This window comes from Stegastes partitus, unplaced genomic scaffold (assembly GCF_000690725.1).
Source record: "Stegastes partitus isolate 25-593 unplaced genomic scaffold, Stegastes_partitus-1.0.2 Scaffold658, whole genome shotgun sequence".
In the NCBI taxonomy this organism is placed as follows: Eukaryota; Metazoa; Chordata; class Actinopteri; family Pomacentridae; genus Stegastes; species Stegastes partitus.
The window spans coordinates 115121-131685 of record NW_007578389.1 but is presented as its reverse complement, the minus strand read 5'-3'; the positions used below and the strand labels follow the sequence as shown (position 1 = coordinate 131685).

The following is a 16565-nucleotide window of genomic DNA, read 5'->3' as shown; positions in this document are numbered from 1 at the left end:
AGTAATAAGTAACGAGCAATATAAGCAACAGTATGAGGCCCCTGTTCTGTTTGAGCTCTCGTTTTCCCTCCTGAGTTTCTCGGCCAGTCCACAGATGTTTACATACACTGTATAAAAAAAGACATTTTTTGACATTAAATCAGATTAAACTTTTCCTGTTTTAGCTCAGTTAGGATTACCAACATTATTTCTATTTGCTAAACGCCAGAATAATGAGAGAGAGAATTTTGTTTTTATTACTTTCTTCAAAGTCAGAAGTTTACATCCACTAAGATGCCTTTAGACTATTTGGGAAAGCCCAGATGATGATGTCATGGCTTTGGAAGCTTTTGATTGGTTAATTGACAACATTTGAGTTAATTGGAGGCACAACTGTGGATGTATTTTAAGGCAAAACTCAAACACACTGCTTCTTATGTGACAACATGGAAAATCTAAAGAAACCAGCCAAGATATCAGGAAGAGAACTGTGGACCTCCACCAGTCTGGTTCATCCTCAGGTACAATTTCCAGAAGACATCACTCCAAAAGCAACATAAAGAAGCCAGATTACAGTTTGCACACAGGGACAAAGAGCTTCGTTTGTGGAGACATGTCCTGTGGAGGAAACTCAGATATGGGCAGAGTAGCACTGTGTAATACTCTGTAGTTATGTTAAGTTGTTTGACAAGTTGAATTATTTATTGTGTAGAAAATCCCCACCATATCACCTCTACATCTCATATCTCTACCTAGCCTTGGTACTTGAAGTTGTGTAGTGGTAGTGTGTACTTTATACATACAGCAACACATACAGACCAGGTTACAAAAAAAACTATTTAATGCGAAAGAAGTCAGAACTAATAAATACGACGCACATTTAAAACGTATCAAGGCAGCAGGTACCCAGTGTAGCTGTTAACGCTTCCCGACAAGGAATCAACATTTCATCTTTTCACACGTGCACATCTCATCTAGAGCTCAAGTACATCACGACTACAAACACACACGCACACACACCCAATAAAAAAAATCCATTAGCATTCTGTAAGGCAAACAGACAGCTTGAATTAAAAACCACAATACAAACTACTTGACATTATCAAAATCCATACAGAGAGGTTGTTCTGTGAGATCTGCATCATTAAACTACAAAAAGGTCAAATTTGTAAGAGCACATGTGATAGTTTATCAGCTGGAAATGTTGCAGAGGATTTAGTTGCTCATCAGAAATACTCAGATGATTCTATATAGTTTCATTAGCACAATGTCTCCCCTTCACTCAAGTGTTTAAAAAAAATAAAATCATAACAACAACAAATCTATAAAAAGTCTGTAAAAATACTGCAAAGCACACTGAACAGTACAAGGTGTGTATTGTAATTAGCAGCTTTTTTTTCTCTTTTTTTTTTTAGAAAATGCATAAAATGTTTAGTGTCTCGTAGTGTTCTTTCTGCGATAAGAAACGTGGTTTGAAGTGACTCGTCCTACTCGGAGACCGTTCCATCGCTGAGCGGCTCAAGAGGGGCATCGAGCAGCTCGAACATGTCGTCGATGACCTGCCACAGACAGTTCTCCAGCGGGAAGTCGTTGTCCACCAGGTTGACCAGGAAGTAGTTGTCGTGGATGTACTTGATGATCATCCGCGAAGGAGACTCGTCCTCGTAGAGCTTGGCCCACTGCTCGATCCACAAGGCAAAGGCCTCGTCCTGCGGAAACACAGCGAGGCCGGTTAGTCCGAGGAGCCTAAAGGTCCGTACAGTCCTTCAAACTGCTAGTGGCAACCAAACTGTGCTTCTGACAGCATCACGTCAACCGTGAGTCTGAGAACCATGAGAATCTGCCTCACAGATTTCTGAATCAGGGTCGGTATCAGCTCGAGTAAAGAACTCAACCGTACCAGGGACGCAATCTTTGTCCAACTGTTACTACCAAAGCACAGACTAACCACCTCTGCCCAGGAAACCCAGCCTTTAAAAAAAAAACCTAGCCTTTTAGGAGCTACAGGAGTTGGTTTTGTCAACAACAGGTGGCTTTCCACTACAAAACCTCGGAGCAGTCGCAAGGTGATGCCAACGTTTACGGGGCGTGACCCCAATGTTTACAGGGGGTGGCGCCAATGTTTACGGTAGGTGACCCCAACGCTTGTGGGAGGTGACGCCAGCGTTTACGGGACGTGATCCAAACGTTTACAATAGGTGACCTCAACCTTTACAGTCAATAGGTGGCTTTCCACTACAGAACCTCGGAGCAGTCGCAAGGTGACGCCAACGTTTACGCTAGGTGACCCCAACGCTTGCGGGAGGTGACACCAATGTTTACAGGACGTGACCCCAATATTTACGGGAGGTGACCTCAACGTCTATGGTAGGTGAACCCAACGCTTGCGGGAGGTGATCTCAATGCTTGCAGGAGGTGACGCCAACTTCTCATCATTACTGGCGATATTAGAGAGGAGAATCAGCACTGTCTTCTCCACTGTCAACTAATCAGCATCAGGGCTGCAAAGAAGCACCTAGACACTGTTTCTCCTCCAGAAACAGTCCTGAGGGAGGTTCTACTGGGAAGGTTTTGTTGGCTGTAACACACACAAACGTTCATGTCACCCCCATAACAGCTCACAAGATCCTGCAGTGGAAAATGGCTCAACGACAAAAACATTAGGGTAGAGTTTTGGCAGCACTTTCTGCAGCAATAAGTCAAATTTTTGATTGTTCAGAGTGACTTTGATTTCGTGAGTCACCCACAAGGTCTCCAGATGTCATTATCTTTATTACAAGTCATATTAAATATGAACTTCTTACTTTGTGATTATTTCTTTCAAGTCAAAGCAGTAATATCAGAGTGTAGTACAACAAAATACCTTGTTCACTATTTAGTGAAACATGCCTTCCTTCATTAGCATCAATGGTTTGCTGGTGTTTGCATACAGTCTACTATGCAAATTGGTAAAAGGGCGATTCATGCTAACGTATTCATTTTGCTTACATGTGAAAGTTACCAAAGGAGTGAATTTGCTCGGTTGTAAACACAAAGTCTGATAAAAGTGGGACTCTCACCTGCATTTCAAAAAGGCTAAACCTAATGTTCTTCGAGAGAAGACGCCTTCTCTTCGATTACGGTGGTTTGTAATCACAACAAATTTTTGTTTTAAAATCCCTCAAGCACCGTACAACATGTGATCTATGTATCCGGCTGTTGGTATTACCTTCCAGTACATGAAGCTGACTGGATCCACGACAGTCGGCTGAACGATCTCCCTGCCTGGGAAGATCCCCCACGTCACAGCGTTGGGCTGCATGTCCGGGGCGTTGGTCAGGTTACGGCCCTGCAACATTCATTGACATAGTGACCATATACACGAATGCTTTTTGCGTCTCAAAAAATGTGTTATATAGGAAAGTGAAAATTGTATATGTTCTAGACTGATTAGCTGATTATGGTTTACAGCTCATGAAAATCAAAAATCCAGTACTTCAAACTAATGGAGCATTTCCTAAAATCAGTCTCCCCAAAAAAACACACAGAAATGTCTTAGTCCTTGAGAAACTCCTCCAAGTTCTTGAATCAAGTTCTTTTCTTGACAGTCCTCTAAAGGCTGCAGTCGTCCACCTTTTCCTTTCAGGTCAACTTTCCATTAATACGCTTCGATACAGCACTCTGCCTACAGCAGCCGATTCAGCAACGATCTTCTGTGGCTCCTTGTGGAGGGTCTTGATGATTGTCTTCTTCACGGCATTCAAGTCAGAAGTCTTCTCCGTGATTGCGGTTGCATGTATTGAAGTCAGTGAGAGATACCAAGAATAATTCAAACTCGACATTAAATATTCTAACATTTAGAGATATTGGATTTTTGATCTTCATAAACTGAGACCCGACTCCGGATAAGCGGGAGAAGATGGATGGATGGATAAACTATAATCTTCAACATTAAAACACAACATGTATGGAAGAGAAAGCACTCAGCATCTTATGTTGTCAGTGAAATGTACGAACTCGTCTAAAACAATAGCTGCAGTTGCATTTTGAACCTGAAAAATCGTCTTTTACAACCCAGGCATACATGTTTTGTAATTTCAAACGAACCTACAACGGTGATTATTGGTCATTAATCCTAACATTATCTAGAATCCATTATAAATAACTGACAAAACGTTTTCACAATGTTCTGCTATTGCACTCGCACACAGACGTGGAACGACGGGTGCTTTCTATCCGAACTCACCTGCACGTTGACAATCTGGTAGTTGACACGGGGCTCGTACTTCTTGAGCACTTTCAGGAGAGCAGTCACATTTTCACTGGAGGTGAAAAACTCCAGATAGGCCTGTCGGATGTAAAACAAACAGATCAACATGTCGGACTAAAAAAAAAAAAAAAACAGCGCACTCCTTAACCACTGCATCCAAAGGCACTAATAAGAAAGCGCTCGTGCCTTCTGGAAGACGTAGCCCCCCGCTGGGCCCCAGCCCACGATAGGGTCCGTGGAGGGTTTGCCATTGATGCTGGGCTGAGAGTTGATGGTGAGGACTCCTCGCCTGTTCACCTTCTCCAGCTCATCCTTCAGCAGGTTGGTCTCCGGGGCCAGAGGCTCGTCGTTCCACGGCAAACACAACACCTGGCGGGAGAGACGGCACATGGGTAAAGCAGCAACGACAGAATATTAGCTGGTGTAAAGGAGCTAACACACACTTTGGGGAAGGTGCCTATTTGGCTTCTTTACCGAGACGCTCAGATGAATGTCAATCTTGTGCCTCATGTGTTGAGTACAGCACATGGTTAGCCTAGCCTAGCCTAGCACAAAGACAGGAAGTAGCGGGAAACACGGCTAACAGGGTTTCACCTACACTGTCGTAAATGACTGTAAATATGCAGCCAAATTCTAACAGCAGTGTTACGTTTTTCCAAAATACAGTTAAATACTATAAAATCGGAAGCTTTCATCGGAGCCTAAAGCGAGAACTCCTCTTAAACCTGCCTTTGTGTCTTAAAGAAACAAACAAAAAGTGTTCACAAAGCACTAATTAACACAAACTAGACGAGTGATTGGATTCAGACATCCCTTTAAGTGCAATACCATCAAGTTAGCAGATGACAACTTTATGTCGGGATTAGTTAAGCTATGTGTGAACAACCACTTGGCCCAAGCACAAAGTTGACAACAAGTCGGATCCAGTGGAAACCCAACAAATGACCAAGTAGACTTGAAGAACACACAGTATCCCAGACTAACAACAAACCGAATGACACCGAGGCAGACGTACGCTAGGAAATCCAGTTAGGATTTTATCTGTACAAAAACCAAAAAAAAACAGTCACGCAAGAAAAACAACGGTTTTCTCCGACGTTCCATGTCGTCTACCTTGTGACCGCGACGGTTCGGTTGGGCGGTGATGTAGCAGGTAAAGATCTCGTTGACGCTCTCTTCGTTCATCAGCTCCTCGCCCCACATCTGCAGCAGCGCATCTTTGGACGATTTGCTCTTCAAGTAGAACAGGTAGTAGTCGTTCAACTCACCGAACGCTGGAGACGAGGAGTTTCCCCTGAAACCGGCAATAACTCACCATTTTACACGACTACAAACTCAGCTTCGTATTGTAGGTTGTTAATAACTTTCTATTTATTGACTAAACAAGATGAGGTTTTGTCGCGCGTGTTGACGCCTACCATCTGCCGTTGGGGAACTCATCCCAGTCCTGGGTTCTGTAGATGTAGCTCTTGGGTCTGGAGGCCCAAAAGATGGGCCGAACATCTTCCACCTTCCGCTTGGGATGAGCGCTCACTGCCCAGGGAAGAGGCCGCCTGGCACAGAAATCAAGCTCTGAGACTCTGACTCACTGTCAGTCAGAACGCTAAAAAAGACTAAATACAATAAACCTGTGTGGGTTCACTTTGACATTTTAACTTTGTTCTTCCGCATGTGGAAGAGCCGGCCAGTTGTATGCAGCGTTCAGAAACCACATAATGAGCTGCAAAATTTAAACGCAGTACTAGACAATAATAAACATAATAAGCATTCAAACTGAACTGAACAAATTAGAATAATTAATTAATTGGAGGCTTTTTGATTAATTAATCACATTTGTTTTTTATCAAACGGCAATACTTGACACAATAAGCAAAGTTTTTAAATTCAAATACATTTTTGGTTGACGACTGAATCAATGAATAGACATAAACGTGAACTTAAACAACAGAAATGTTTATTTTTCATCTATATCTGAAAAAGGTTTATTTATCTGTATTTATAGTGGTGGTAACTCTCGCTGCTGAAACAGCCAAATTTTCCCTCAGGGATTAATAAAGTATTTCTATTCTAATCTTATAATATTGTAAACTCAAAGTGCAATCATAGCACAGTTTGCAAACAACCAGGCTCTTATCCAAGCTGCCATCGGGAAGTTTAAAAAAAAAACAAACCTTTCCACCCAAGAAGCCGAGCAATGCGTCTCGTCTTCCCATCACTGCTCACCAAACTTTCTTCACTCAATGCATCCCGTGCAGCTTCTTGGCGGCTGGCTAACAAACTTTAGGCGCATTAGCGCCACCTACTGGCTGGAGTGTGTCATCAGCGTTACCAGTGTGGCAGAAACTGAGAAAGGTGCGATTAAATGTGTTATTTTTTGAACACGTTATTTCTTTCTATAATTATTTAATTGACATTAAGATGTTAAAGTCTCAGCCCTAGTAAAAACATAAAACTATATAAAGACAACCAGTTTTTACAATTTTTTTTGTATTATTAGAAGAAAAAAACATTTAGAGCATGTCAGTTGTTCAGTGAAGTTGTCTGAGATCATTAATTTGGCAAAACGGCATCGATCATATCGTAACAGCTGATTTCCAGTCAGTAAGTTTGCTTCTTTGTCCAGGAGTCTGTCAGGAACACAGGCTGCTCCAGACGACTGGACGGTTAATCCTGGCTTCGTCGACCCACAGAGACGGATATTTAGAATGAGTTAGTCACTGGCACACCGGTAACACTGACGCACTGCTTGGCTTGTTCCCGACGGCAGCGTGGATAAGAGCAAGGTTGAGTGCAAACTGTGCAACAAAGAGTTTTCAAGACAAAAAGTCTTAAAATGTTGAATAAAATTGCTATAATTGCACTTTGACTTTGTACAAACCTGTGAATGTGGTAGACAGAAGAACAATACAGATAAATACAGATGAAAAACAACCAGTTTTGTTTAAGTTCACATTTATTATTGATTCAGTCGTCCACAAAGACTTCTTTGATTGAAAAACTTTGCTTATTGTGTCAAAAAAACGCGATTAATTAATTAGACTTTTTTATCTTAATCCCGTCCCACCACTAGTTTTTACTTAAACATAGAATGAAGAAGTCGTCCAGCAGAACTGAACAGGATTCTGCACCGGTTCATTTGTTTGACTCACCTGGGGTCTTCTATCCACAGGCCCAGCTGTCGAAGCACCTCCATGGTTGCGACCTCTCGATTCAGCGTGTAGAAGTGGAGGCCCGGCACCTTGCCGCTGTCCAGCAGCACGCGGCACATGTCCACCGCTTGCTGGATCCCGTAGTTGCGGATGGCGGCGTCGTTGTCTTTGATGGGCTCGATGACTTGGGTGATCTCCTCTGGCACCTCCAGCTTCGACAGCTTCACAAGCTGACGCAGAGACTGGTAGCCCTGGAGACCAACAGGTCCGGTTATGATTCTGTGGATGCAGCTCAGTTCTGGGTAATTATTTAGTTTCACTCTGTGTTCAGTTTAGGTCGCCTTTAAGGAGACACAAGCAAAAGCTCTTCTGTCCAAGCTTGTGGAGCGACAGGTTTTACCTGCAAACGACTGGTTGTGGTTGTTGGGGTGAAACTATCAGGACCCACCAGAAACTATACGTTTGTTGATATTTAACAATCTGATTCCCTGTTATGTATCATTTAATATATGTTACTGTACATATATTGAACATTTACCTCTGCTCTGGTAAGTCCAATTAAAAAAACACAGCAGGACAACGTAGCAGTCGTCAATACAGCAGGAGCCCAGTGAACTCGTTTCAAAGATGTTCACTGCAATAGCTCACCTACAGACCATAGCGTTTACCCATCAGCTGTTCCCCAGCCTGTTATAACATCCATCCATCCATCATCTATTCACCGCTTGATCCTCACTAGAGTCATGGGGGGCTGGGGCCTATCCCAGCTGACTCAGGGTGAAGGCAGGTTCACCTGGACAGGTAACCAGTCTATCACAGAGCTACACTTAGAGACAGACAACCAAGCACACTCACATTCACACCTACGGACAATTTAGAATCACCACTTAAGCTCAACATGTTTGTGGACTGTGGGAGGAAGCTGGAGAACCCGGAGAGAACCCACGCTGCACGGGGAGAACATGCAAACGTCCTCACTGGGATGCGAACCGACGACCTTCTTGCTGCGAATCAACGGTGCTAACCACCGAGCCACCTTGCAGCCCCTGTTATAACCTGACCGATGTAAAATAAATAAACAACCAGAGCACATTATTACCAACAAGCCACGAGAGCCAGAACTCATGAGCTGTTGAGCAGGATAGCATTTCCTTTACCTGGTAATGTATGAATATTAGCTGCTACTAGCATAATAATTAGCATACTGAATGCTATCTGCACTGCGTGTTATTGATTGACAACAGTGGTTAAGAAGATTGCTCAGAACTCGCTTCTCTAGTAAGAAGCAGGAAGTTACCTGAATGGGAAAGATTCCAGGTAGGATGGGACACGTGATGCCAATTGTCCTGCAGTCGTCTAGAAACTTGAGGAAAGTGTCTGCTCTGAAAAACAGCTGGATGTTGGCTCCGGCGTCCACCTTCTCCTTCAGGTGCCTGAGATCGTCCTCGTAGCTCTCGGCCTCAGGGTGGCCCGTTGGGTAGCCTGGTGGGTTTCAACCGCTGAGTCAGGCTTTAATTGAGATTGTACGTAAATCGTCCAGGACTGAAGTCTAGATTCAACACATACCGGCAACACAGATGTCGAAGTAGTCATCGAACTCTGACCGGATGTGTTTAACGAGGTCGATGGCGTAGTTGAAGCCTTCCTCCTCTTCCTCCCAGTCCACTCCCAGTGGATCTGTGAAGACATCAGAGTTCCACACCTGAGACAGAAGCTTAAATGTTTAAAGCTACTGATTTTTTTCTTGACTATAAAGCAAATCTAAGGTACTGCTATACACCACAGTACGCCAGAAAAAAAAAAAAAACTGAGGTCGTCCCAAAATGTTATCCAAGTTTAAAACAACTTTCCGCCCAACAAGCCAAGCGATGCCGTCTCGTCTTCCATCACTGTAATACGAGTGCAAGAAATGCACATTTACCGAAAATGATTAAATGATGGGTAATATAACATCTTTAATTTTAATATGTTTTCAATGGATATGAAGACAATCCTTTGAGGGAAAATAAACGGTGTTAAAATGTCCTAAAAAGCAGATTTTCCAGCTCTGAAGTTAGTTTTGGAACGACCTGAGGCGGTCAGTTTTAATTAGCACCGTATTACATTTTGATAGGACGAAGCTAAATAGTTTCTACACACAACTAGAATTTGGTTGGAATTAAGTGAATATTAGTTTTTGAAAATGAATTATTAATTTGATTATAAATGATCGATTATTATTATTTTAATTTCTGTAAAAAAAAAAAAACAAACAGCATAAGCTATTTGCTATGATTACAAGGTTTCTGGGATATTCAGTAAAAATAAAAAGTCTTCTAAATCCTGTGAAAAATAAACAATTGGTGCAGCTTTAAAAGTATCACTGAAGTTATTAAATTTACCACAAAGGGACGATTTTTAAAAATTGATAACTCAAGAAGTATTTGATGTAGAGCTGGGTAATTTTGAAAGCTCTTGTGGTTGAAGTAGAAGTTTTTGCATGATTTTTTTTCAACAATAATCCATGACATGAAGTGTTGAAAGTTCTGAAATCTGTGTGAACCGGCTGGACGTGTTTCTGTTTATAACCGACGTTTAGCACATCATCGTGACCACGCTGCACGGCTGAACTGTTCAACATCAGAGTTATTAAAACTGTTGTGAATCCATTTCAATACAGTTGGCTTGAACCCTAACCTGCCTTGGAACAGCCAGTTTCTACGCTGCAGGTTAATCTTCTCTCTTTGCTGAGAATTCCTGGCAGGAAATCAACTATTTAGTCTTGGCAGGCAACTGGAAGAACAAAAAAGCTACTCGTGTAATTAACAACGCACCTCCTCGCAGCGCCATGATGTTCTTGAGGCCCAGGTGCTTTGCTTTAGCCAGGTAGCCCGTAATCTTCTCTTTGGTTTGGTTGCAGCAGGTCAGGTGGAGAATGCTCTCCAGGCCACAGTAGTTGACGGCCGTGCTGGCGATCATCATGGACGAGGTTTCCTTGTCCGAGCCCGGGTCCCCTGCTGGATGCCAAGTAATGTCAATGAACAGGGGCCCTCTGGAGCCCATACGGTCAAATCTGTAATACAGTGACACTTTCAAAAGAAACGGTCCGGCTGTTGTTCGGTCACAATATGGACAATTCATGTGTGGTCTGACATCATGCTACATTGATTAACCTTGATATTATTTTATACTCTTTGTACACAAAATGAATCAAAATGAGCCACAAAAAGAAAACCAGAGGAATTATTCAAGCCTCTTGGAACAATTATTCTAGTAAACAGGCTGTTCAAAGATGTGTTTGTTGTAAAATTAGTGCAGGTGATGTGTGCCAAATTTAGCAGATATGTTCATTTTAGCTGGGTTTTTTTTGTCTTTATTGATAAGCGTCAGGCAAAGAGAGTGACAGGAAACTGCTGGGTGGAGACAACAAATTACATTTACAGAATATACCGTTGGGCATCGGTCAAGTGTCTCTATTCTACGTTCTATTATTCTGAATCACCGTGAGCTGAAATCAAACCCAGGATGCTGCTCAGATAAGTGAAATATGTATACATTTTCAAAGTAAAATGGCCACAACACACGTTGGCAAAAGTCTCTTTCGACAAAACACCCCTCGTCCTTGTGCCCAACCTTTGCTGATGCACCAACTCCCTCTAAACTGGTTTCCTGTGTAAAGTCTCCCATTAAATTTCACGTGCCTTGAGATGAGGTTGACAGCTCCACTGGCTGTGCGCGGAGGGAAGAACTCCAGCGAGAACCAGCGGTCTCCGGACTCCATCCTCCTCCGCATCTTGTCCCGCAGCCTGTCGGCCCGATCGGCGTCCAGCACCGGCGTGGAGCACCGGGAGCTCTCCTTGGAGCTCTCCCCGCCGCTGTTGCTGGCCCCGCTGGAGTCGCTCTTGCCGGACCAGTTGCCATCCCCTCGCTGGACCTGGTTCACCATGATGGGAAGTTATACTGAGAGGGAAGAAAGAAAGTTCTCTGTCACCACTTTAAAATATTTGGTTTCAGCACCGCAACAAACCTCATTCAAAATGTTCTCGCATATCAGTGACCAACCTGGAAACAATGGAACTAACTTACACTTCCTGCCGGGTCTTTCTAAGGAATAAAATGGTTTTCACGGATCATCTTGCTGCTACACAGAGCTCAACAAATGTATCAGACCACCACCAGTGTCAGGTTTATACCACAGCTGCTCTAAATTAACAGCATTGGTAATTCCCTAAATCATTTCCTGTGAAAAGCACACCAAACGCGACTAAAGCAAACAATTAAACTGAACATGACAGCACAGAACACAAAAGCAAACCATCTAGAACATCGAGTCTGCAGCGGCTGACCTGAGTCGACTTCAATTAGTGTCTGAATCAGAGACAACGGAGGGCGTGAGCAGGACCGGCCCGGCCCGGCCTGTCACTAAACTCATGTTTGTAATAACTCAGCTGATCTGTCGGCTCGTTTGAAGGCTCAGCATCCTGACAACAGCAGCAACACATCAACAGAAGCTGAGAACAGAACGTGAGCTGCTCACCCCTCAGATTAAAGATAATACTGAACAAAATCACAGAAAAAAAAGCTGTATTATTACAAATGGGAATTTGTTCTCTGACAACAATTGACTGTGAAATGACAGTTTACTGTTTTAAAATCAGAAAAACATCTTTTACAGATATTTGTTGTTATCTAAAGATAAAGTAAGTAAATCAAAGATTGATGTCGGATAATATCTCGTTAGAACACAAAAAATTACGACGTTAATTGAAGAAAAATCTGCAAATTTTTTTATTTTACAAATAGTAATTTGTCCTTTTATAACGTTAACCATAACATCACACAGCTTTACTGTCTTTAAAGTAGCTGACAGCATCCTCGTTATACAGACATGTCCTGTGGTTTTTACTGGTTCTACTGTGGTTTTACTGGTTCTACACTCCAGCACTCAGCTGCCGCCGTGGTCAACATATGACACCAATCATGAACCAAGTATATAAGTCAGACAGGTGCTCTAATAAAATTGTTCAACACGGTGCGTTATGATGTTTAAGGAATCTTCCCCTCAGTGCTGGTGACGCTCTCTTCCCAGAAAGTTTCGTTTGGATTACTTCTATGACGTTTAGCTCAAAGCCACGTATTTAGTTTTTTGTTCTGATTCCTGCACACAGAGAGCTGAGATTCATCGGAGTCAAATTCCTCGTTTGAGTGTACAAACCAGTTAAGCCAATTCTGACTGTGAGCAGTTTTCGTGGTTCACCAGTTCATTTCTCGTCTACATTCACCCCCTGTCCCGCTGTCGGGTGGCAAAGGGTCGCCTGACCCTGCGGCTTCTTCCAGCACCTGCCTCTCCGTCATGGCAGTAACGCTTGTTGAATTTAATTAATCCTGCATGTTTTAGATGCTTCCTTCTTCCAACACACCTGATTCACATGATCAGGATGGTTATCAGGCTTCTGCAGAGCTTGATGATGAGCTGATCATTTGAATCAGGTGTGTTGGAAGAAGGAAACATCTAAAACATGCAGGATAGGGGCCCTCAAGGAGCCAGATTGGGCACCCCCGATCGACAACATGCTGGGTTTTTACTTTCGAGGACCAGGATTTGCCACCTCTGGTGGTCTTCCATACTTTGCACTTGCTTTGAGCTCAAATGGAATGAATGTTTGTATTCACAGTGAACAATAAAATCAATTATTCCTCCAACTGATCATGGCTTAAACAGAATGATTTTAATGTGAAAGACAAAAATGTAGATACAAGTAAAACACTGATATTCAATTACCATCACCAACTGATGGTGATGGTACAGCTGAAAATCCTTATCAGACTTTGGTGGGCTTTAAACATTACCACTGTTCTCATGCTTTAAGCAAGGACACTTGAAAGAGTTGTGACTGACAATTCATGCTATTTCACGGAGAATTGGTTTCTGTAAATTTGTAAGACAAACACAAACTTTTAGGATCTTGTTAGCATGCTTCTTACATTGGTAGGGGATGGAGCTCAAAATGTCGAATGTTTTCAGACGCTGTATGGAACGCTCCACATGAATCCTAACAAGTCTGTTATGGTTAACCTCTTGCACTGTGAACTGTCCATTAACAAGAAATGTTGGGATGTTCAGTGAAACTCCTTCGGGCAAAATGTCACGTAGAGTGAATCCCTCATCTTCCATCACCGTGTCACCTGGTTCTAGCAGTTGAAGTACTCCACAGTCAGCTGTTATCACCTTGTCTGAGGTATTTCCACCGTACAGGTCACTAGCGAAGGTTATAACTCCATTGGGAGCCACACCGATCGGGGCTTTAAGTGTCGTGCGTCCTTTGTAATGACTGCACAGATGACTCTGGGTGTCCAGTCTTTCTGTGTTGGAGACGGCCACTTCAGTGCAGTCAAGCACAATCTGACAGTCAGGAAATGGCTGAAAGCAAGCTGGTAGGGAGGTTTGGTTCTTGACTCTGGAGGGGATGTTGTTTTCCATCATGCAAAATGTCCCACAGTGCACTGGTGATGGTGGTGAAGATGTTGGTGACCGTAGCACGGCAGCAATTAAACCTTGTTGCAAGGTCTAGGATGCCACAATTTATTCTACGCTTCATTAAAGTAAGTAGCAGCTGATCGATAAGGGGCATATTTTGGACATTCCAATCAAAGTGATGCTTTAGTTCAACTTTGGAGAGAAGGGCTTCCAAAAAGAGGACAGTGGCAGCATCTGGCAAGCCAGTGCAATAACTGACTTTATCAGGGTGGAAGGAGATTTGACTGAATGAAAAGGTTTGCTTTTGTTTCTCCAGTTCGTCATTTTCTTGTCTGAGCACATCATTCTCAACTTCAAGTACCACATCACTTGAAGCACTAGGGGTCTGCGTAGCAACGTTAAGATTGTTTTGGCTCGGACCAGCTATTCCTTCATCATCCACGCTCGCAAAGACCTTTCCTTTTTTACGTTTGGGGGTGATGTGCTTGGCGAAAGCCTTTCCATCATTCCATGCAAACCGTGTTGGCCCAGCTGCTTCGCCATCAGGAAAATGCCACCCACAGACCCTCCAGTTGTAGTTCGGGGTGAACTTGTCACGTGTGTAAAAAGAAAATAAGTGGTAATTAATATTAATGTGCAAGTTCACAAGTTTCACATGAACTTGTTCAAAGTTCAAAAGAGTTCACCAATTCACTTTTGATCTAGTCACTCATAACTGGTTCGACTAGTTCACTGAGTTCATGCTCATAACATTAAGTTTTTTTTAGATACGGGAATTTATAGCACAATAAACTTCTTCACTCCTTATCAACTAGTTCATGCACAACCCTGATAACATCTTCCATATCAGGCTCCCTCTGACTTGCAGAACCAACTTCTCTTATCGGGTGTGTGGTTTAGATCTACTAGAATCACTAAAGTCATTTCAAAGTCTAATGATTTGTTAGACAGCACAGATACTGGCTGTCTATCTTGGCATACACACATTACTGGTTCAATTACAGTTCAAGAAAGATAACGACAACCTTAAAAGCACTTTGAAGTGTTGACAACAGAAACAAAGTTAGCACCTGCTTGTGGTCCCGTTTGGGTAGCTGGTAACCGCGAGTCGGTTGTTATTGTTAATCATCTGGAGTTACTTACCGTATCAACTTCAGCCATTTCTTCTTCTCCTTCTCGTCACAGGGAAATTAGTAAAACAAAATCTCTTCGTCGTTTTGATTTGAACAACACGGGACACACACTGCACCATTTTAGCCGAGCGCTTAGACCAGGGGTGTCGACATCCTGGTCCTCGAGGGCCGCAATCCTGCATGTTTTAGATGCTTCCCTCTTCCAACACACCTGATTCAAATGATCAGGATCGTTATCAGACTTCTGCAGAGCTTGATGATGAGCTGATCATTTGAATCAGGTGTGTTGGAAGAGGGGAAACATCTAAAACATGCAGGATTGCAGCCCTCGAGGACCAGGATTGGACACCCCTGGCTTAGACCATTGGACCATACTGGACATGGAAGTGGCTTTTTCGGACACGATGACGTAGACGCTAGCCATGCCCATTACAACAGCAGTTTTTATCCTTTAGTAACATTTTGCATCAAGTATGAAAACAAGAATGAATGAAACACGAGTGATGCGGCGATCAGATACGCTGCAACAACATCCAAAGTAGTTTTTAAACTATGTTACGACCAGCTTGACCTCATTTGACCTCTTGTGCTCCTGACACCACGAGGCTTCCTCAAGCATTTGCTGACCGACGTCCGGCTGGCAGCAATCCCCACACCGCTGTGGGCGTCTCTGTGCCAGCAAAACCTCCAGAATCTTCTCGAATATCAAACTTCACAGAGCAAGGCAATGAACAGTTTGCAGTTTGCACTTTGACATGTTGTTGTTGTTGGCCATTCACAGGTTCTACAAAATACCAGCATGGGAATGTTTGCATAAACTAGAGCTTTTTCATGCAACCTTCCACCTACATTTCCTGGAGGCTGCTGTTTTCCAGGTCCAGCTGTTTGACTGCAATGATTCCCAATAACTGGCAGAACAAGCTAAAAAAAGTTTCCCTGCTTAAATCACGCTGCACAGCAGAAGCAGACCACAAACACGGGTAGACAAAACTTTAGAGCAAACTCTCCAGTGAGCTGGCTGACTAGTCCTCGGTGGCGGCTCGTTAATCACAAAACTGGACACCTGCTCACTGTTGTAGTTCAGCTGCACAGAGCCTGCTAGCTGTGATGCTAAACACAGCGAGCTACCCGGAGCGAGAGCCTTTAGAAAGACAAACACGGAAGTAACTGTGCGGAAGTTTTCGAGGTAAACTCGGGTGCTCTCTGTGTGTCTAGAGCAAACACCGACGTCTCTTACCTCCAACGGCCAGTTGTCTGCGTGTTGGGACCAGATTACCATCCAAGGCAGGGCAGGCAGCTGCTCCAACGTGGGAAACGTCCTGTCTTCTTCTTTCGCTTCGATTGACCGACCGCCGCGCACTACCGCCCCCTGCCGGACTGGAGTGTGGACAGAAATAGAATAGAAGATTTTTATTGTCAATTTCTCTACAAATCCAGGACATATAAATTAACTGAATGAATACAGCCCTCGTATTAGTGCCAAACATTTTAAAAAATGTCAAAGGATCAAAATAAAGTATAAATAAAAAAAAGTAGAGTCGTGCAATCTGGTGACGGCTTATCGAGGTGATAGGAGTGCAAATGGTTCAGTAAGTGAA

The 16565-nt window shown here is 43.1% G+C and overlaps 1 protein-coding gene and 1 pseudogene across 1 annotated transcript; both read right to left on the bottom strand.

The window, feature by feature from the left end:
* Positions 1-798: 798 nt before the first annotated feature.
* On the bottom strand, positions 799-16287 carry mthfr (methylenetetrahydrofolate reductase (NAD(P)H)). Its single transcript, XM_008290160.1, has 12 exons — positions 16205-16287; positions 11058-11316; positions 10191-10429; positions 8944-9054; positions 8675-8859; positions 7378-7628; positions 5647-5781; positions 5342-5522; positions 4415-4597; positions 4205-4306; positions 3188-3307; positions 799-1688 (listed from the first exon to the last, which is right to left on the bottom strand). Exons 2-12 carry the CDS (start codon positions 11300-11302, stop codon positions 1467-1469), a joined length of 1974 nt encoding a protein of 657 aa, XP_008288382.1. The 5' UTR covers positions 11303-11316; positions 16205-16287; the 3' UTR covers positions 799-1466.
* On the bottom strand, positions 13071-15391 carry LOC103363418 (uncharacterized; annotated as a pseudogene).
* Positions 16288-16565: the final 278 nt, after the last annotated feature.